Source organism: Scyliorhinus canicula, chromosome 10 (genome assembly GCF_902713615.1).
Source record: "Scyliorhinus canicula chromosome 10, sScyCan1.1, whole genome shotgun sequence".
In the NCBI taxonomy this organism is placed as follows: Eukaryota; Metazoa; Chordata; class Chondrichthyes; order Carcharhiniformes; family Scyliorhinidae; genus Scyliorhinus; species Scyliorhinus canicula.
Window position 1 is genome coordinate 190,899,709 of NC_052155.1, and position 21,020 is coordinate 190,920,728.

The 21,020-nt window shown below is 51.6% G+C and overlaps 1 protein-coding gene across 2 annotated transcripts in view; it reads right to left on the bottom strand.

Moving 5' to 3' along the window:
• susd5 (sushi domain containing 5) overlaps nucleotides 1-17,993 on the bottom strand; it is a 43,600-nt gene extending 25,607 nt beyond the window's left edge. Inside the window, exons 1-3 of one of the 2 annotated variants that reach the window (XM_038810389.1) lie at nucleotides 17,944-17,993; nucleotides 17,790-17,910; nucleotides 5,460-5,631 (exon numbers count right to left, since the gene is read on the bottom strand). In XM_038810389.1, coding sequence (XP_038666317.1) covers nucleotides 5,460-5,631; nucleotides 17,790-17,871 — 254 coding nt within the window. In that variant the 5' untranslated portion in view covers nucleotides 17,872-17,910; nucleotides 17,944-17,993. Of the gene's footprint in view, nucleotides 1-5,459; nucleotides 5,632-17,789 lie in introns of both variants that reach the window. The other variant, XM_038810390.1, reaches the window with a different exon arrangement.
• Between the last annotated feature and the right edge of the window lie 3,027 nt (nucleotides 17,994-21,020).

Genomic DNA, 21,020 nt, shown 5'->3' on the forward strand with positions numbered 1-21,020 from the left:
GTGTCTGACTGTGAATGGGAGATTGGAGTGTGTCTGACTGTGAATGGGAGATTGGAGTGTGTCTGACTGTGAATGGGAGATTGGAGTGTGTCTGACTGTGAATGGGAGATTGGAGTCTGTCTGACTGTGAATTGGAGATTGGAGTGTGTCTGACTGTGAATGGGAGATTGGTGTCTGTCTGACTGTGAATGGGAGATTGGAGTGTGTCTGACTGTGAATGGGAGATTGGAGTCTGTCTGGCTGTGAATGGGAGATTGGAGTCTCTCTCTCTGTGAATGGGAGATTGGCGTCTGTCTGACTGTGAATGGGAGATTGGCGTCTGTCTGACTGTGAATGGGGGATTGGAATGTGTCTCACTGTGAATGGTAGATTGGAGTCTCTCTCTCTGTGAATGGGAGAATGGAGTCTGTCTCTCTCTCTGTGAATGGGAGATTGGAGTCCGTGTACAATCCATGTTGTGTGCATGGATTGCTGGGTCTAACAATCAGCAGGATATGGCTCCAGTCCCGTTGCACTTCGATACTTTTGAAGGGTATCATCAGTGACGGATACCGCGCTGTGTCGTCTCACTGAGATTTCACACACTCTGATGCTAGATTGTTTTGAGCAAATTTATAAAGGCAAAATGTAACATCCAGGAATTAGTAACTGTAATCTGGAAAGTGAAAAGTGAGTGTGAGTGAAATTGTGTAAAGACTGGGGGTTGCACGGGAGTTATTTGACGGTGATATCTAGTCACAAAGGAAGCCATTCGGCCCGGCTAATCCATGGTGACTCTCAGTAGTGCGTTCCAATCAGTTCCACTCGTCCATTCTTTCCCCAAAGTGCTGGAAGCTTATTCCCCTCAAGATTCTAATTCCCTTTTGAAATTATTCAATATCTCCACTTGCACGGTGCTTTCTGGCGGAGGTCGTTAGCATTCGCTGTGTAGAAAGTTCTTCCTCACTCCCCCCTCCGCCCTGTATCTCTTGCCCAACCTTAATGTGTATCCCCCAGTCCCGGTGTTATCAGCAAATGGAAATTGTTTTTACCTTGTGGTACATTTAGCAATTGTGAGAGTGAGAGAGACTCAAAGATCAGAATATGAGCATCAGAAACTGACAGACAAATTGAAAACTCCGGGGATACAAATGTTGAATAGAGGGCGATGTGGGAAAGCCCAGGATTAAAGGTCAGACCTAAAGGAAAGTTTCATAGATTATCATAGAATTTACAGTGCAGAAGGAGGCCATTCAACCCATCGAGTCTGCACCGGCTCCTGGAAAGAGCACCCTACACAAGGTCAACACCTCCACTCTATCCCCATAACCCAGTAACCCCACCCAACACTAAGGGCAATTTTGGACACTAAGGGCAATTTATCATGGCCAATCCACCTAACCTGCACATCTTTGGACTGTGGGAGGAAACCGGAGCACCCGGAGGAAACCCATGCAGACACGGGGAGGATGTGCAGACTCCGCACAGACAGTGACCCAAGCCGGAATCGAACCTGGGACCCTGGAGCTGTGAAGCAATTGTGCTAGCCACAATGCTACCGTACTGCCCAGTTGAAAGATGCCTTTGAATTGGTGTTTAGACAAGGTTATTAAACTGTTTAATAACAGTTTAATATGGACAGATATTGACATGGAGAAGGTGTTGATATTGGGCCGAGGTACCAGGCACTGGGGGAGCCCTTTTGAAAACCAAATCTTTCCAGGAGGTAATGTTTTTTTTTCTGATCGCTGTTTCACTCAATTCTATTGGGAGTGGCAGTAAGGGGGTTGGGAGTGGCAGTGGGGGGCTGGGAGTGGCAGTGGGGTTGGGAGTGGAAGTGGGGTTGGGAGTGGCAGTGGGGGTTTGGGAGTGACAGCAGGGGGTTAGGAGTGGCAACGGGGGTTTGGGAGTGGCAGCGGGGGTTAGGAGTGGCAGTGAGGGGTTGGGAGTGGCAGCGGGGGGTTGGGAGTGGCAGAGGGGGGTTGGGAGTGGCAGTGGGGGGTTGGGAGTGGCAGTGGGGTTTTGGGAGTGGCAGTGGTGGTTTGGGAGTGACAGTGGGGGTTTGGGAAAGTGGCAGCGGGGGGTTGGGAGTGGCAGTGGGGGGTTGGGAGTGGCAGTGGGGGGTTGCGGTGGCAGTGGGTGTTTGGGAGTGGCAGTGGGGGGTTAGGAGTGGCAGTGGGGGGCTGGGAGTGGCAGTGGGGGGTTGCGGGTGGCAGTGGGTGTTTGGGAGTGGCAGTGGGGGGTTGGGAGTGGCAGTGAGGGGTTGCGGGTGGCAGTGGGGGGTTGGGAGTGGCAGTGGAGGGTTGGGAGTGGCAGTGGGGGTTTGGGAGTGACAGCAGGGGGTTAGGAGTGGCAACGGGGGTTTGGGAGTGGCAGCGGGGGTTAGGAGTGGCAGTGAGGGGTTGGGAGTGGCAGCGGGGGGTTGGGAGTGGCAGTGGGGGGTTGGGAGTGGCAGTGGGGGGTTGGGAGTGGCAGTGGGGTTTTGGGAGTGGCAGTGGTGGTTTGGGAGTGACAGTGGGGGTTTGGGAAAGTGGCAGCGGGGGGTTGGGAGTGGCAGTGGGGGGTTGGGAGTGGCAGTGGGGGGTTGCGGTGGCAGTGGGTGTTTGGGAGTGGCAGTGGGGGGTTAGGAGTGGCAGTGGGGGGCTGGGAGTGGCAGTGGGGGGTTGCGGGTGGCAGTGGGTGTTTGGGAGTGGCAGTGGGGGGTTGGGAGTGGCAGTGAGGGGTTGCGGGTGGCAGTGGGGGGTTGGGAGTGGCAGTGGAGGGTTGGGAGTGGCAGTGGGGGGTTGGGAGTGGCAGCGAGGGGTTCGGAGTGGCAGTGGGGGTTTGGAAGTGGCAGTGTAGGGTTGGGAGTGGCAGTGGGGGGTTGGGAGTGGCAGTGGGGGTTTGGGAGTGGCAGTGGGGGGTTGGGAGTGGCAGTGGGGGGCTGGGAGTGGCAGTGGGGTTGGGAGTGGAAGTGGGGGGTTGGGAGTGACAGTGGGTGGTTGGGAGTGGTAGTGGGGGTTTGAGAGTGACAGTGGGGGGTTGGGAGTGGCAGTGGGGGTTGGGAGTGGCAGTAGGGGTTTGTGAGTGGCAGTGGGGTTGGGAGTGGCAGTGGGGTTGGGAGTGGCAGTGGGGTTGGGAGTGGCAGTGGGAGTTGGGAGTGGCAGTGTGTGGTTGGGAGTGGCAGTGGGGGGGTTGGGAGTGGCAACGAGGTGTTGGGAGTGGCAGCGAGGTGTTGGGAGTGGCAGCGAGGTGTTGGGAGTGACAGTGGGGGGTTGGGAGTGGTAGCGGGAGGTTGGGAAAGTGGCAGTGGGGAGTTAGGAGTAGCAGTGGGGGTTTGGGAGTGGCAGTGGGGGGTTGGGAGTGGCAGAGGGACAGTTGGGAGTGGCAGTGGGGAGTTGGGAGTGGCAGTGGGGGTTTGGGAGTGGCAGTGGGGGTTGGGAGTGGCAGTGGGGGTTTGGGAGTGGCAGTGGGGTGTTGGGAGTGGCAGTGGGGGTTGGGAGTGGCAGTGGGGTTTGGGAGTGGCAGTGGGGGGCTGGGAGTGGCAGTGGGTTGGAAGTGGCAGCGGGGGGTTGGGAGTGGCAGTGGGGGATTGGGAGTGGCAGCGGGGGGCTGGGAGTGGCAGCGGGGGTTGGGAGTGGCAGCGAGGTGTTGGGAGTGGCAGCAGGGGGTTGGGAGTGGCAGCGGGGGGTTGGGAGTGGCAGTGGGGGTTGGGAGTGGCAGTGGGGGGTTGGGAGTGGCAGTGGGAGTTTGGGAGTCGCAGTGGGGGTTTGGGAATGGCAGTGGGGGTTGGGAGTGGCAGTGGGGTGTTGGGAGTGGCAGTGGGGGTTTGGGAGTGGCAGTGGGGGTTTGGGAGTGGCAGTGGGGGATTGGGAGTGGCAGTGGGGGTTGGGAGTGGCAGTGGGGTTTGGGAGTGGCAGTGGGGGGCTGGGAGTGGCAGTGGGTTGGAAGTGGCAGCGGGGGGTTGGGAGTGGCAGCGGGGGGTTGGGAGTGGCAGTGGGGGATTGGGAGTGGCAGCGGGGGGCTGGGAGTGGCAGCGGGGGTTGGGAGTGGCAGCGGGGGGTTGGGAGTGGCAGTGGGGGGTTGGGAGTGGCAGCGGGGGGTTGGGAGTGGCAGTGGGGGTTGGGAGTGGCAGTGGGGGGTTAGGAGTGGCAGTGGGAGTTTGGGAGTGGCAGTGAGGGTTTGGGAATGGCAGTGGGGTGTTGGGAGTGGCAGCGAGTGGTTGGGAGTGGCAGCGGGTGTTTGGGAGTGGCAGTGGGGGGTTGGGAGTGGCAGTGGGGGGTTGGGAGTGGCAGTGGGGGTTTGGGAGCAGCAGTGGGGGTTTGGGAGCAGCAGTGGGGGTTTGGGAAAGTGGCAGTGGGGGTTTGGGTAAGTGGCTGTGGGGGGTTGGGATTGGCAGTGGGGGGCTGGGAATTGCATCGGGGGGTTGGGAGTGGCAGTGGGGGGTTGGGAGTGGCAGTGGGGGGTTGCGAGTGGCAGTGGGGGTTGGGAGTGGCAGTGGGGGGGTTGGGAGTGGCAGTGTGTGGTTGGGAGTGGCAGTGGGGGGGGTTGGGAGTGGCAGTGGTGGGTTTGGGAGGTCCAGTGGGGGGGGGGGGGGTTTGGAGTGGCAGTGGGGGTTTGGGAGTGGCAGTGGTGGGTTTGGGAGGTCCAGTGGGGGGGGGGGGGGGGGTTTGGAGTGGCAGTGGGGGTTTGGGAGTGGCAGTGGGGGGTTGGGTGTGGCAGTGGTGGGTTTGGGAGGTCCAGTGGGGGGGGGGTTTGGAGTGGCAGTGGGGGTTTGGGAGTGGCAGTGGGGGGTTGGGAGTGGCAGCAGGGGGTTGGGAAAGTGGCAGCGGGGGTTGGGAGTGGCAGTGGGGGGTTGGGAGTGGCAGCGGGGGTTGGGAGTGGCAGAGGGAGGGTTGGGAGTGACAGTGGGGGGTTGGGTGTGGCAGTGGTGGGTTTGGGAGGTCCAGTGGGGGGGGGGGGGTTTGGAGTGGCAGTGGGGGTTTGGGAGTGGCAGTGGGGGTTTGGGAGTGGCAGTGGGGGGTTGGGAGTGGCAGTGGGGGGTTGGGAGTGGCAGCAGGGGGTTGGGAAAGTGGCAGCGGGGGTTTGGGAGTGGCAGCGGGGGTTGGGAGTGGCAGCGGGGGTTGGGAGTGGCAGAGGGAGGGTTGGGAGAAGTTGTGGGGGTGGGTTTGGGAGTGTCAGTGGGGGTTGGGAGTGGCAGCGGGGGTTTGGGAGTGGCAGCAGGGGGTTGGAAGTGGCAGTGGGGGGTTGGGAGTGGCAGTGGTGGTTTGGGAGTGGCAGTGGGGGGTTGGGAGTGGCAGCGGGGAATTTGGGAAAGTGGCAGCGGCGATTGGGAGTGGCTGTGGGGGTTTGGGAGTGGCAGTGGAGGGTTGGGAGTGGCAGAGGGAGGGTTGGGAGTGGCAGAGGGAGGGTTGGGAGAAGCTGTGGGGGTGGGCCTATCTGGGCCCTTGAGGGCAGCGTGTCTGCTGGGCAATTCCGGCCCCCCACGGGGGTGTCCTTACCCTATCCGGCTGCCGGTGATCCAGCCAGTGGTGCACTCCGAGAAAGCGCACTCCTCCACCGCTCGCCTCAGCTCTTCCGCTGTGGCCAGGCGTGCTCCCTGCTCGCTGCACAGTGCCGCAGGCAGGTCCCTTTGCGAGGTCCCATTCTCTGTCCGGAGCACGAACATCTTCCCTGGGAAAAGACAATGCAATAAGACACAGTCCCTGGACAAGATAGTGCAATAAGACACAGTCCCTGTACAAGATAGTGCAATAAGACGCAGTCCCTGGACAAGACAATGCAATAAGACACAGCCCCTGGACAAGACAATGCAATAAGATGCAGCCCCTGGACAAGACAATGCAATAAGACGCAGTCCCTGTACAAGATAGTGCAATAAGACGCAGTCCCTGGACAAGACAATGCAATAAGACACAGCCCCTGGACAAGACAATGCAATAAGACACAGCCCCTGGACAAGACAATGCAATAAGACACAGTCCCTGGACAAGATAGTGCAATAAGACACAGTCCCTGGACAAGATAGTGCAATAAGACACAGTCCCTGGACAAGATAGTGCAATAAGACACAGTCCCTGGACAAGACAGTACAATAGGATACAGTTCCTGGACAAGACAGTGCAATAAGACGCAGTCCCTGGACAAGACAGTGCAATAAGACACAGTCCCTGGACAAGACAGTACAATAAGACACAGTCCCTGGACAAGATAGTGCAATAAGACACAGTCCCTGGACAAGATAGTGCAATAAGACACAGTCCCTGGACAAGATAGTGCAATAAGACACAGTCCCTGAACAAGATAGTGCAATAAGACACAGTCCCTGGACAAGATAGTGCAATAAGACGCAGTCCCTGGACAAGACAGTGCAATAAGACACAGTCCCTGGACAAGACAGTACAATAAGACACAGTCCCTGGACAAGATAGTGCAATAAGACACAGTCCCTGGACAAGATAGTGCAATAAGACACAGTCCCTGGACAAGATAGTGCAATAAGACGCAGTCCCTGGACAAGACAGTGCAATAAGACACAGTCCCTGGACAAGACAGTACAATAAGACACAGTCCCTGGACAAGACAGTACAATAGGATACAGTTCCTGGACAAGACAGTGCAATAAGACGCAGTCCCTGGACAAGACAGTGCAATAAGACACAGTCCCTGGACAAGACAGTACAATAAGACACAGTCCCTGGACAAGATAGTGCAATAAGACACAGTCCCTGGACAAGATAGTGCAATAAGACACAGTCCCTGGACAAGATAGTGCAATAAGACACAGTCCCTGAACAAGATAGTGCAATAAGACACAGTCCCTGGACAAGATAGTGCAATAAGACGCAGTCCCTGGACAAGACAGTGCAATAAGACACAGTCCCTGGACAAGACAGTACAATAAGACACAGTCCCTGGACAAGATAGTGCAATAAGACACAGTCCCTGGACAAGATAGTGCAATAAGACACAGTCCCTGGACAAGATAGTGCAATAAGACGCAGTCCCTGGACAAGACAGTGCAATAAGACACAGTCCCTGGACAAGACAGTACAATAAGACACAGTCCCTGGACAAGATAGTGCAATAAGACACAGTCCCTGGACAAGATAGTGCAATAAGACACAGTCCCTGGACAAGATAGTGCAATAAGACACAGTCCCTGGACAAGATAGTGCAATAAGACACAGTCCCTGGACAATAAAAACTTTGCGCAAGTGAAGGAGACACAGCCGGAGTGAGGTACATCCAGAGTGGGAAGTTGGAGCTTGGTAATTTGGTGCAGTGAGGTAATTCGGTGCAGAGTGAGAGAAGGTGCTTTTTCCCTATTGTTTTGTTCTCTCTCTTTCTTCAGGCCTGTAACTTTTAATCTGCAGGGAGAGAACCAAAGAGCATCTGAGACCCTGGAAATGTAAGTGATTTTTATTTATTTTTATTACCTTTTCAAATTGTGTGGGGGGGGGGGGGGGGGACTGAAGTGACATCACAGTAAAGCTGTGACCTGATTGGCTGGTTGGGACGCTACTTAAATTTAAAAATTAAGCATTGTTAAACTAATTAAACATAATTACTTAATTATAATTAAGAGGGGTATCTAAGCCAGAGATCGGAGAGCACTGTATTCTGCTTTCACATTCATAGTAGAAATCGAGTGCTGGGAAACATATAGTTAACAGTAACTTTTTAAAAAACTTTTAAATTTAATTGACTAATTAATTGACGCAATGTCAATTAGAGGGGTGCAGAGCTCTGACTGTGAGATGTGGCAGGTCCGGGAGGCTTCCAGTGTCCCGGATGGCTTCATCTGCAGAAGGTGCTCCCAACTAGAGCTCCTCACAGACCGCATGGTTCGGTTGGAGCAGCAGTTGGATGCTCAGGAACATGCAGGTGGCGGAAAGCGTCATAGATAGGAGTTATATAAATGTGGTCACGCCCAAGGTACAGGCAGAGAAATAGGTGACCACCAGAAGGGGTAGGCAGTCAGTGCAGGAATCCCCTGTGGTTGTCCCCCTCTCAAACAGGTATACCCCTTTGGATACTGTCGGGGGGGGGATAGCCTATCAGGGGAAACAGCAGCAGCCAGAGCAGTGGCACCACGGCTGGCTCTGATGTTCCGAAGGGAGGGTCAAAGTGCAGAAGAGCAATAGTCATAGGGGACTCTATAGTCAGGGGCACAGCTAGGTGCTTCTGTGGACGTGAAAGAGACTCCAGGATGGTATGTTGCCTCCATGGTGCCAGGGTCCAGGATGTCTCCGAACGGGTAGTGGGCATCCTGAAGGGGGAGGGCAAACAGGCAGAGGTCATTGTACATATTGGTACTAACGACATAGGCAGGAAGGGGCATGAGGTCCTGCAGCAGGAGTTCAGGGAGCTAGGCAGAAAGTTAAAAGACAGGACCTCTAGGGTTGTAATCTCAGGATTACTCCCTGTGCCACCTGCCAGTGAGGCTAGAAATATGAAGACAGAGCAGCTAAACACGTGGCTAAACAGCTGGTGTAGGAGGGAAGGTTTCCGTTATCTGGACCACTGGGAGCTCTTCCGGGGCAGGTGTGACCTGGATAAGAAGGACGGGTTGCATCTAAACTGGAGAGGCACAAATATCCTGGCCGCGAGGTTTGCTAGTGTCACACGGGAGGGGGCAGGGGAGTGGGCACCGGAGCAATACGTCAGACGGTGAAAGCATTGAGGGAGAACTAGGGAATAGGGCCAGTATGGCTCTGAGGAAGAGCAGACAGGGAGATGTTGCTGAAAACAGCGGGTCTGGTGGCCTGAAGTGGATATGTTTTAATACAAGATGTATTACGGGTAAGGCAGATGAACTTAGAGCTTGGATTAGTACTTGGAACTATGATGTTGTTGCCATTACAGAGACCTGGTTGAGGGAAGGGCAGGATTGGCAGCTAAACGTTCCAGGATTTAGATGTTTCAGGCGGGATAGAGGGGGATGTAAAAGGGGTGGCGGAGTTGCGCTACTGGTTAGGGAGAATATCACAGCTGTACTACGGGAGGACACCTCAGGGGGCAGCGAGCCTATCTGGGTAGAGATCAGGAATAAGAAGGGTGCAGTCACAATGTTGGGGGTTTACTACAGGCCTCCCAACAGCCAGCGGGAGATAGAGGAGCAGATAGATTGACAGATTTTGGAAAAGAGTAAAAACAACAGGGTTGTTGTGATGGGAGACTTCAACTTCCCCAATATTGACTGGGACTCACTTAGTGCTAGGGGCTTAGATGGGGCAGAGTTTGTAAGGAGCATCCAGGAGAGCTTCTTAAAACAGTATGTAGACAGTCTAACTAGGGAAGGGGCTGTACTGGACCTGGTATTGGGGAATGGGCCTGGCCAGGTGGTATAAGTTTCAGTAGGGGAGCATTTCGGGGACAGTGACCATAATTGAGTAAGTTTTAAAGTGCTGTTGGACAAGGATAAGAGTGGCCCTAGGGTGAATGTGCTAAATTGGGGGAAGGCTAATTATAACAATATTAGGCGGGAACTGAAGAACCTAGATTGGGGGCGGATGTTTGAGGGTAAATCAACATCTGACATGTGGGAGGCTTTCAAATGTCAGTTGAAAGGAATTCAGGACCGGCATATTCCTGTGTGGAAGAAGGATAAATACGGCAAATTTCAGGAACCTTGGATAACGAGAGATATTGTAGGCCTAGTCAAAAAGAAAAAGGAGGCATTTGTCAGGGCTAGAAGGCTGGGAACAGATTAAGCCTGTGTGGAATATAAGGAAAGTAGGAAGGAACTTGAGTAAGGAGTCAGGATGGCTAGAAGGGGCCACGAAAAGTCATTGGCAAATAGGGTTAAGGAAAATCCCAAGGCTTTTTACATATACATAAAGAGCAAGAGGGTAGCCAGGGAAAGGGTTGGCCCACTGAAGGATAGGCAAGGCAATCTATGTGTGGAGCCAGAGGAAATAGGCGAGGTACTAAATGAATACTTTGCATCAGTATTCACCAAAGAGAAGGAATTGGTGGATGTTGAGTCTGGAGAAGGGTGTGTAGATAGCCTGGGTCACATTGAGATCCAAAAAGACGAGGTGTTGGGCGTCTTGAAAAATATTAAGGTGGATAAGTCCCCAGGGCCTGATGGGATCTACCCCAGAATACTGAAGGAGGCTAGAGAGGAAATTGCTGAGGCCTTGACAGAAATCTTTGGATCCTCACTGTCTTCAGGTGATGTCCCGGAGGACTGGAGAGTAGCCAATGTTGTTCCTTTGTTTAAGAAGGGTAGCAAGGATAATCCAGGGAACTACAGGCCGGTGAGCCTTACGTCAGTGGTAGGGAAATTACTGGAGAGAATTCTTCGAGACAGGATCTACTCCCATTTGGAAGCAAATGGGCATATTAGTGAGAGGCAGCATGGTTTTGTGAAGGGGAGGTCGTGTCTCACTAACTGGGTAGAGTTTTTCGAAGAGGTCACAAAGATGATTGATGCAGGTAGGGCAGTGGATGTTGCCCGTATGGACCTCAGTAAGGCCTTTGACAACGTCCCTCATGGCAGACTGGTACAAAAGGTGAAGTCACACAAGATCTGGGGTGAGCTGGCAAGGTGGATACAGAACTGGCTAGGTCATAGAAGGCAGAGAGTAGCAATGGAAGGGTGCTTTTCTAATTGGAGGGCTGTGACTAGTGGTGTTCCGCAGGGATCAGTGCTGGGACCTTTGCTGTTCGTAGTATATATAAATGATTTGGAGGAAAATGTAACTGGTCTGATTAGTAAGTTTGCAGGCGACATAAAGGTGGGTGGAATTGCGGATAGCGATGAGGGCTGTCAGAGGATACAGCAGGATTTAGATCGTTTGGAGACTTGGGCGGAGAGATGGCAGATGGAATTTAATCCGGACAAATGTGAGGTAATGCATTTTGGAAGGTCTAATGCAGGTAGGGAATATACAGTGAATGGTAGAACACTCAAGAGTATTGAAAGTCAGAGAGATCTAGGTGTACAGGTCCACAGGTCACTGAAAGGGGCAACACAGGTGGAGAAGGTAGTCAAGAAGGCATACGGCATGCTTGCCTTCATTGGCCGGGGAATTGAGTATAAGAATTGGCAAGTCATGTTGCAGCTGTATAGAACCTGAGTTAGGCCACACTTGGAGTATAGTGTTCAATTCTGGTCGCCACACTACCAGAAGGATGTGGAGGCTTTAGAGGGGGTGCAAAAGAGATTTACCAGAATGTTGCCCGGTATGGAGGGCATTAGCTATGAGGAGAGGTTGAATAAACTCGGTTTGTTCTCACTGGAACGACAGAGGTTGAGGGGCGACCTGACAGAGATCTACAAAATTATGAGGGGCACAGACAGCGTGGATAGTCAGAGGCATTTCCCCAGGGTAGAGGGGTCAATTACTAGGGAGCATAGGTTTAAGGTGCGAGGGGCAAGGTTTAGAGGAGATGTACGAGGCAAGTTTTTTACACAGAGGGTAGTGGGTGCCTGGAACTCACTGCCGGAGGAGGTGGTGGAAGCAGGGACAATAGTGGCATTTAAGGGGCATCTTCACAAATACATGAATAGGATGGGAATAGAGGGACACGGACCCAGGAAGTGTAGAAGATTGTGGTGTAGCTGGGCAGCATGGTCGGCACGGGCTTGGAGGGCCGAAGGGCCTGTTCCTATGCTGTACTTTCTTTTGTTCTTTGTTCTTTCATAAAACACAGCCCCTGGGACAGGACAATGCATTCAGACACAGTCGCTGGACAAGACAATGCAATAAGACGCAGTCCCTGGACAAGACAGTGCAATAAGACACAGCCCCTGTACAAGACAATGCAATAAGACACAGTCCCTGGACAAGACAATGCAATAAGACGCAGTCCCTGGACAAGACAATGCAATAAGACACAGTCGCTGGACAAGACAGTGCAATAAGACGCAGTCCCTGGACAAGACAATGCAATAAGACACAGTCGCTGGACAAGACAATGCAATAAGACGCAGTCTCTGGACAAGACAATGCAATAAGACACAGTCGCTGCACAAGACAATGCAATAAGACGCAGCCCCTGGACAAGACACTGCAATAAGACGCAGTCCCTGGACAAGACAATGCAATAAGACACAGCCCCTGGACAGCCCCTGGGCAGCACGGTAGCATTGTGGATAGCACAATCGCTTCACAACTCCAGGGTCCCAGGTTCAATTCCGGCTTGGGTCACTGTCTGTGCGGAGTCTGCACATCTTCCCCGTGTGTGCGTGGGTTTCCTCCAGGTGCTCCGGTTTCCTCCCACAGTCCAAAGATGTGCAGGTTAGGTGGACTGGCCATGATAAATTGCCCTTAGTGTCCAAAATTGCCCTTCGTGTTGGGTGGGGTTACTGGGTTATGGGGATAGGGTGGAGGTGTTGACCTTGGGTACGGTGCTCTTTCCAAGAGCCGGTGCAGACTCAATGGGCTGAATGGCCTCCTTCTGCACTGTAAATTCTATGATAATCTATGATAATAAGACGCAGCCCCGGGACAAGACAGTGCAATAAGACACAGTCCCTGGACAAGACAGTGCAATAAGACACAGTCCATGGACTGGGAGACCTATAAGACTTCCTGCGGTTAGAGAAGATAAAGTATGAGCTAAGGGGCTCAGCAGGGCAGTTTGAGAAAAGGTGGGGGATGTTTATGACCGTGTTTGAGGAGCTGTATGTCGCGGGGGGGGTTGTTGATCGGGAGGGGGGGTGAAAAAGGAGGAAAATCTGCCCATACTGTATCGTTGATTGTTGGGAAGAATGTTTCAGGGGTGTTTGATACAAGTTCGAATAAAATGTGTTTTTTAAAAAAAAGACAGAGCAATAAGACACAGTCCTTGGACAACACAGTGCAATAAGACACAGACCCTGGACAATACAGTGCAATAAGCCTCAGACCCTGGACAAGGCAGTGCAATGAGACACAGCCCCTGGGGCAGGACAGTTCAATAAGACGCAGTCCCTGTACAAGACACTGCAATAAGACACAGTCCCTGGACAGGACAGTACAATAAGACACAGTACCTGGACAAGACAGTACAATAAGACACAGTCCCTGGACAAGACAGTACAATAAGATACAGTCCCTGGACAAGACAGTACAATAAGACACAGTCCCTGGACAAGACAGTACAATAAGACACAGTCCCTGGACAAGACAGTACAATAAGACACAGCCCCTGGGGCAGGACAGTACAATAAGATACAGTCCCTGGACAAGACAGTACAATAAGACACAGCCCCTGGGGCAGGACAGTACAATAAGATACAGTCCCTGGACAAGACAATGCAATAAGACACAGTCCCTGGACAAGACAGTACAATAAGACACAGCCCCTGGACAAGACTAGGCTGAGATTCCAGTGCAGTAGCGAGGGAGTGCTGCACTGTCAGAGGGTCAGTACTGAGGGAGTGCTGCACTGTCAGAGGGTCAGTACTGAGGGAGTGCTGCTCTGTCAGGGGGTCAGTACTGAGGGAGTGCCGCACTGTCAGAGGGTCAGTACTGAGGGAGTGCCACACTGTCAGAGGGTCAGTACTGAGGGAGTGCCGCACTGTCAGAGGGTCAGTACTGAGGGAGTGCCACACTGTCAGAGGGTCAGTACTGAGGGAGTGCCACACTGTCAGAGGGTCAGTGCTGAGGGAGTGCTGCACTGTCAGAGGGTCAGTACTGAGGGAGAGCTGCACTGTCAGAGGGTCAGTGCTGAGGGAGTGCTGCACTGTCAGAGGTGTTATCTTTCTGATGTGATCTTAAATGGAGGCTGACTCAGTCCTGTCAGATAGATGTAAAAGATCCCAGGATATTGCACAAAAAGGAGCAGTGGGTTCCTGCCAGTGTCCCACCATTATTTACCCCTCAACCAAGATCATTAAAACAGATTGTCTGTCTGATCATTATGACTGTTCATTGTGGCATATTTCCATTTGGCTTCTGCTGTTCTACATTAGAACAGCGACAACACATCAATAAAAACATTTAAACATTTCACTGGTTGTAAAGGATTTTAGGGCATTAATTATATCCCTAATCTCTTTTGGAGTAATTCCAGATCAGGAGCACTCCCTTGAGAATCACCTTGACCTGAGTTTAGAATAGTCACTTCCTGCAGACACCTATCTGGGGCCTGAGCAAGTGAGCCATTTTTCCCCCAGGAAGATAACCATTAATAGATGTTACATTCTTCCAGGTAGTCTTTTAAAATAATTATCAATTAGTTTATAATTGGGGCGGCACAGTGGAACAGTGGTTAGCACTGCTGCCTCATGGCGCCGAGGACCCGGGTTTGATCTCCACGCTGTCCGTGTGGAGTTTGCACATTCTCCCCGTGCCTGCGTGGGTCTCACCCCCACGACCCAAGGATGTGCTAGGTAGGTGGATTAGCCACGCTAAATTGCCCCTTAATTGGAAAGAAAGAATTGGGTATTCTAAATTTTTTTTTTTTTTTAATTAGCTTATAAATGCCCAGCTATTATAAGGGTCTGGAGATCTATCTTCAAAAAAATGTATATCCTCTCTTTAGAGCTATAAAAGAGAGGGGCTCCTTAAAGTTGCATACAGAATACTATTTAAGATGTTATATTTGACTAAATTATTTACAAGTTAATTAAATGACATTCAATACACTTTAAAGTGAATAAGGACATTAAAACTTTAAAGATTATAAAGTGATGGAAAATATAATTTTAGTTCTAATAAAGAATCCAGTAAGAGTGCTTCTTAAAATGCAACAGACTAAAATCTCTTAGACTATCCATCAGATAATGAACGCAAAGCACTGTCTTAAATCCCGGAGTGGTTTAGCTATCTGATCAGTCAGACAATAAACTCCTCAAATGAGGCGTCCAGCTCTTCAGTCAGCCTGAGAAACATTGACTTTCGATTTATTTTCAACCATTCTCAGTTTCTGGTGGAAAGTCTCTATTTTTGTAACGATTGAACTAATTCCATTACTCTTAGCCATTATCATAGAATTTACAGTGCAGAAGGAGGCCATTCTTCCCATCGAGTCTGCACCGGCTCCTGGAAAGAGCACCATACCTAAGGTTAACACCTCCACCCTATCCCCATATCCCAGTAACCCCACCCAACACTAAGGGCAATTTTGGACACTAAGGGCAATTTATCATGTCCAATCCACCTAACTTGCACATCTTTGGGGTTGCTTCTTTCAATTACCCCCTTTTGATGATCCTTTGTCAGCCACTATTATTGATAATTATTCCTTTTTAAATAAATTTAGAGTATCCAATTATTTTTTTCCACTTAAGGGGCAATTTAGCATGGCCAATCCACCTATCCTGCACATCTTTGAGTTGTGGGGTTAGACCCACGCAGACACGGGGAGAACGAGCAAACTCCACAAGGATGTTGCCTGGTATGGAGGGAAGGTCTTACGAGGAAAGGCTCAGGGACTTGATGTTGTTTTCGTTACAGAGGAGAAGGCTGAGAGGTGACTTAATAGAGACATATAAGATAGTCAGAGGGTTAGATAGGGTGGACAGTGAGAGTCTCTTTCCTCGGATGGAGATGACCAACACGAGGGGACATAGCTTTAAATTGAGGGGTGGTAGATATAGGACAGATGTCAGAGGCAGTTTCTTTACTCAGAGAGTAGTAGGGGTGTGGAACGCCCTGCCTGCAACAGTAATAGACTCGCCAACTTTAAGTGCATTTAAGTGGTCACTGGATAGACATATGGATGAAAATGGAATAGTGTAGGTCAGATAGGCTTCAGATGGTTTCACAGGTCGGCGCAACATCGAGGGCCGAAGAGCCCGTACTGCGCTGTAATGTTCTATGTTCTATGACAGGGACCCTGGGCCCACTTTCCAGCACTTGGCCCATAGCCTTGAATGTTATGATGTTTCAAGTGCTCATCCACGTACCTTTTAAATGTTGTGAGGTTTCCCGACTCCCAGGCAGTGAGTTCTGCATTCCCACTACACTGGGTGAAAAATCTCTCCTCAAATCTCCTGTGAACCTCCTGCCCCTCACCTTAAAATTATGCCCCCTCGTTATTGACTCTTCAACTAAAGGGAACAGCTGTTTCCTATTCGCCCTGCCCGTGTCCCTCATAATCTTTTACACCTCAATCAGATTCCCCCTCGACTTTCTCTGCTCCAACAGTAACAATCTGAGCTTATCCAGCCTCTCTACGTAGCTCAAATGCTCCATCCCAGCACATCCTGGTGAATCTCCTCTACACCTTCTCCAATGTAATCACATCCTCCCTGTAGTGCAGCAACCAGAACTGAACACAGTACTCCAGCTGTGGCCTAACCAAAGTCCTGCACAACTCCAACATAACCTCCCTGTTCATAAAACCTACGCCACTACTGATAAAGGCAAGTGTCCTGTTTGCCTGCTTAACTACCCTGTTAACCTGCCCTGCTGCATTCAGGGACCTGTGGACAAGTAGCCCAAGATCCCACTGCTCCTCTCAGCTTCCAAGTTTCTTGCCATTCATTGAGCACATCCTTGTCTTGTTACTCCTCCCAGAGTCACCGTCACACTTTCCAGGATAACAGATTTTGAGCTCAAACTTCCAGAAAGCAATAAAAAGTTCAGACTTTGTACAATATGATTCGGTTCTGAACAGAGGATGTACTTGTACTTAGTAATTAAAACAAATTTTAAAATTACATTAAAGTACAGCAAATTTATGACAATATAAATTTCTTCAGAAAGATGGTTTTGTACAACAGTGCTCCCTGGGTTAAAAAGGAGTAAGTTATGAGGACAAGTTGTATAAACTGGGCTCAAGAGAAAAGTCTTTCCTCTGGTGGGTTAAGTCCAGAACAAGGGGGCATAACCTTAAATTTAGAGCCACTATTCCGATCCCAGGAAGCACCTCTCCACAAAGGATAATAGAAATCCCTTTCCCAAAAATGTGTTGATGTTGGGGGACCAATTGAAAATTTCAAAATAGATTGGGCAAGCATGGTAGCATAGTGGTTAGCACAATTGCTTCACAGCTCCAAGGTTCCAGGTTCGATTCCCGGCTTGGGTCACTGTCTGTGCGGAGTCTGCACGTCCTCCCCGTGTGTGCGTGGGTTTCCTCCGGGTGCTCCGGTTTCCTCCCACAGTCCAAAGATGTGCAGGTTAGGTGGATTGGCCATGATAAATTGCCCTTAGTGTCCAAATTGCCCTTCGTGTTGGGTGGGGTTACTGGGTTATGGGGATAGGGTGGAGGTGTGGGCTTGGGTAGGGTGCTCTTTCCAAGAGCCGGTGCAGACTCGATGGGCCAAATGGTCGCCTTCTGCACTGTAAATTCTATTAAAAAATAAGATTGATAGATTTTTGTTCAGTTAGAGTATTAATGGAGGCAGGTGCACACTGCCAGGGTCCAGAACAGGCTGGTGGGTGAACAGCTTCCTCCTGTTCAAATAATCTCAACCATTTTATGGATCCGGTTGGTAAAAAATAGGTACAGAGTTTAGAGACATCCAGAATGACCCAGGGTTGATGTGGAGTCTGGAGAAGGTGGGATTATTCCCTTGCAGCAGAGAGAGAGATCAGGGTAGATTTGGTCCATTAAAACTATGAAGAGTTTTGAAAGAGTGAGGAAGCTGTTTCCAGGGCGGGAGGGTCACTAACCAGGCGAGAGGGCCAGAGGAGAGAATGAGCACAATTGATTTTAGGCTGTGAGTTAATCTGAAAGCAGATTTCAGAATAATTTAAAACATGAATTGGATAAATACTTCAAAAGAAAACCGTTTCCCCATCCATGAAGAATGCAGCAATATTACTAACCACCAACCTGCATCTGTCTGTACAACTTCTCAGAAAAACACTTTGGAAAACAATTTAAATTGACACAAATCCCGCGGAGAAACAGTTTGCAGAGACTGAGACAGGGTGAGGACTGACCGTAAACCGGGAGCTGGACACCGAGGAGGAGCAGGGCAGCCGCCCCGAGCAGGAGGAGGTGTGGGGGAGAGCCAGGGACCATCCCGGAGAGAGGCAGCGAGAGACAGGGGTGGATACACACCCACACAGCAGGGTCAGAGCTCCGGACACACACCCACACAGCAGGGGACAGAGCTCCGGACACACAGGCAGGGAGCAGGACACACACCCACACACAGGCAGGGAGCAGGACACACACCCACACACAGCAGGGTCAGAGCTCCGGACACACACCCACACACAGCAGGGTCAGAGCTCCGGACACACACCCACACACAGCAGGGGACACACACCCACAGACAGCAGGGAGCAGGATACACACCCACACACAGCAGGGGACAGAGCTCCGGACACACACAGCAGGGAGCAGAACACACACCCACAGACAGCAGGGAGCAGGATACACACCCACAGACAGCAGGGAGCAGGACACACACCCACACACAGGCAGGGAGCAGGATACACACCCACAGACAGCAGGGAGCAGGACACACACCCACACACAGGCAGGGAGCAGGATACACACCCACAGACAGCAGGGAGCAGGACACACACCCACAGACAGCAGGGAGCAGGACACACACCCACAGACAGCAGGGAGCAGGACACACACCCACAGACAGCAGGGAGCAGGACACACACCCACAGACAGCAGGGAGCAGGATACACACCCACACACAGGCAGGGAGCAGGATACACACCCACAGACAGCAGGGGACAGAGCTCCGGACACACACCCACAGACAGCAGGGAGCAGGATACACACCCACAGACAGCAGGGAGCAGGACACACACCCACAGACAGCAGGGAGCAGGACACACACCCACACACAGCAGGGAGCAGGACACACACCCACAGACAGCAGGGAGCAGGACACACACCCACAGACAGCAGGGGACAGAGCTCCGGACACACACCCACAGACAGCAGGGAGCAGGATACACACCCACAGACAGCAGGGTACAGAGCTCCGGACACCCAGGCAGGTTAGGGTAGGGCAGGGACTGGAGGCAGTGGGATTGCTGGAGGGGGATTTATGGCCACATTGTGCTGGGAGGGGAGGTTGTGGGCCGATGTGAAAATTCACAGCATTCCGACAATAAACAAGCGCCGCTGGTCTGGACCTGGGCAGGAAAATATTCCCAAACTTGGAACACCGCTTGCTGAACAGAGTCAGGACCAGGCTGGGAATCCGATCCCAATTATTCCCAAAGTCAGTTCAGTTCCCTTTGATTGTGGAGGGTTTTTCCCGGTCTTCGCCACCCGGATTCCCAAATTGAAAAGTTCCCATTCAGGCTCGGGACTCGGCAAAATGTTCCTGCCGACAAACTGGGAAAAGTCTTCCAGAGACACCAGCCTGCATTCATATAGCGCCTTTCAGAGTATGGAGCTGACCCCTCTCTCTCTGCTCCACACCCGCTTCAGACAAAGTCAACACCAGTCTTCCCACCGAGTCCGCAGCGTTTTACTATCAATCCACTGGATTATACTAAATAAATACATTAAAAACAATAATCCCCATTTCAATATTCCCCTGGCCAGCTCTCCCCTCGCTAACTATATTTAAATCCATTCACCAGTAAATGGGTTTCTGAAAACATCCATCGTTATTATTTATGGCTGTCAGAGCATAAAGTGAGCTTTGTGAGGTCAGAAATGGTCAGAACAAACTGGCCCAGTTTGTTCCTGCAAAACTTACTCTTCAATCCCATTTTGACAGCAGTTCACTGTTGTTGCTGCTTCTGTGAGGTGTCATTATCAGGAGGAACCCAAAAAGCTCCAGACTGATGGAGCAGACCGCGTGTTATCAGCAATTGGGAACAGACAGGAACTTCTATCACAAAGCACAACTCTGGAGCTTCACATTAATGGCATCTCCTCCATAAGAAGTGAAATAACAGAAATTCTGCGGCCAACAACTTAATGGAGATAACTGTCCACAAATCTGTGTACTGTGTACACACAGTCCCTGTGTACTGGGTGCCCACTGTCCCTGTATACTGTGTACACACTGTCCCTGTGTACAGTGTACACACTGTCCCTGTGTACTGGGTACACACTGTCCCCGTGTACTGGGTACACACTGTCCCTGTGTACTGTGTACACACTGTCCCCGTGTACTGGGTACACACTGTCCCCGTGTACTGGGTACACACTGTCCCCGTGTACTGTGTACACACTGTCCCCGTGTACTGGGTACACACTGTCCCCGTGAACTGGGTACACACTGTCCCCGTGTACTGGGTACACACTGTCCCTGTGTACGGGGTACACACTGTCCCTGTGTACTGGGTACACACTGTCCCTGTGTACTGTGTACACACTGTCCCTGTGTACTGTGTACACACTGTCCCTGTGTACTGGGTACACACTGTCCCTGTGTACTGGGTACACACTGTCCCCGTGTACTGGGTACACACTGTCCCCGTGTACTGGGTACACACTGTCCCCGTGTACTGGGTACACACTGTCCCTGTGTACTGTGTACACACTGTCCCTGTGTACTGGGTACACACTGTCCCTGTGTACTGGGTACACACTGTCCCTGTGTACTGTGTACACACTGTCCCTGTGTACTGTGTACACACTGTCCCTGTGTACTGGGTACACACTGTCCCTGTGTACTGGGTACACACTGTCCCCGTGTACTGGGTACACACTGTCCCCGTGTACTGTGTTCACACTGTCCCTGTGTACTGTGTACACACTGTCCCTGTGTACTGTGTTCACACTGTCCCTGTGTACTGTGTACACACTGTCCCTGTGTACTGTGTACACACTGTCCCTGTGTACTGTGTACACACTGTCCCTGTGTACTGGGTACACACTGTCCCCGTGTACTGGGTACACACTGTCAATGTGTACTGGGTACACACTGTCCCTGTGTACTGTGTTCACCCTGTCCCTGTGTACTGGGTACACACTGTCCCCGTGTACTGGGTACACACTGTCCCTGTGTACTGGGTACACACTGTCCCTGTGTACGGGGTACACACTGTCCCTGTGTACTGGGTACACACTGTCCCCGTGTACTGGGTACACACTGTCCCTGGGTACACTGTCCCTGTGTACTGTGTTCACACTGTCCCTGTGTACTGGGTACACACTGTCCCCGTGTACTGGGTACACACTGTCCCTGTGTACTGTGTTCACACTGTCCCTGTGTACTGTGTACACACTGTCCCTGTGTA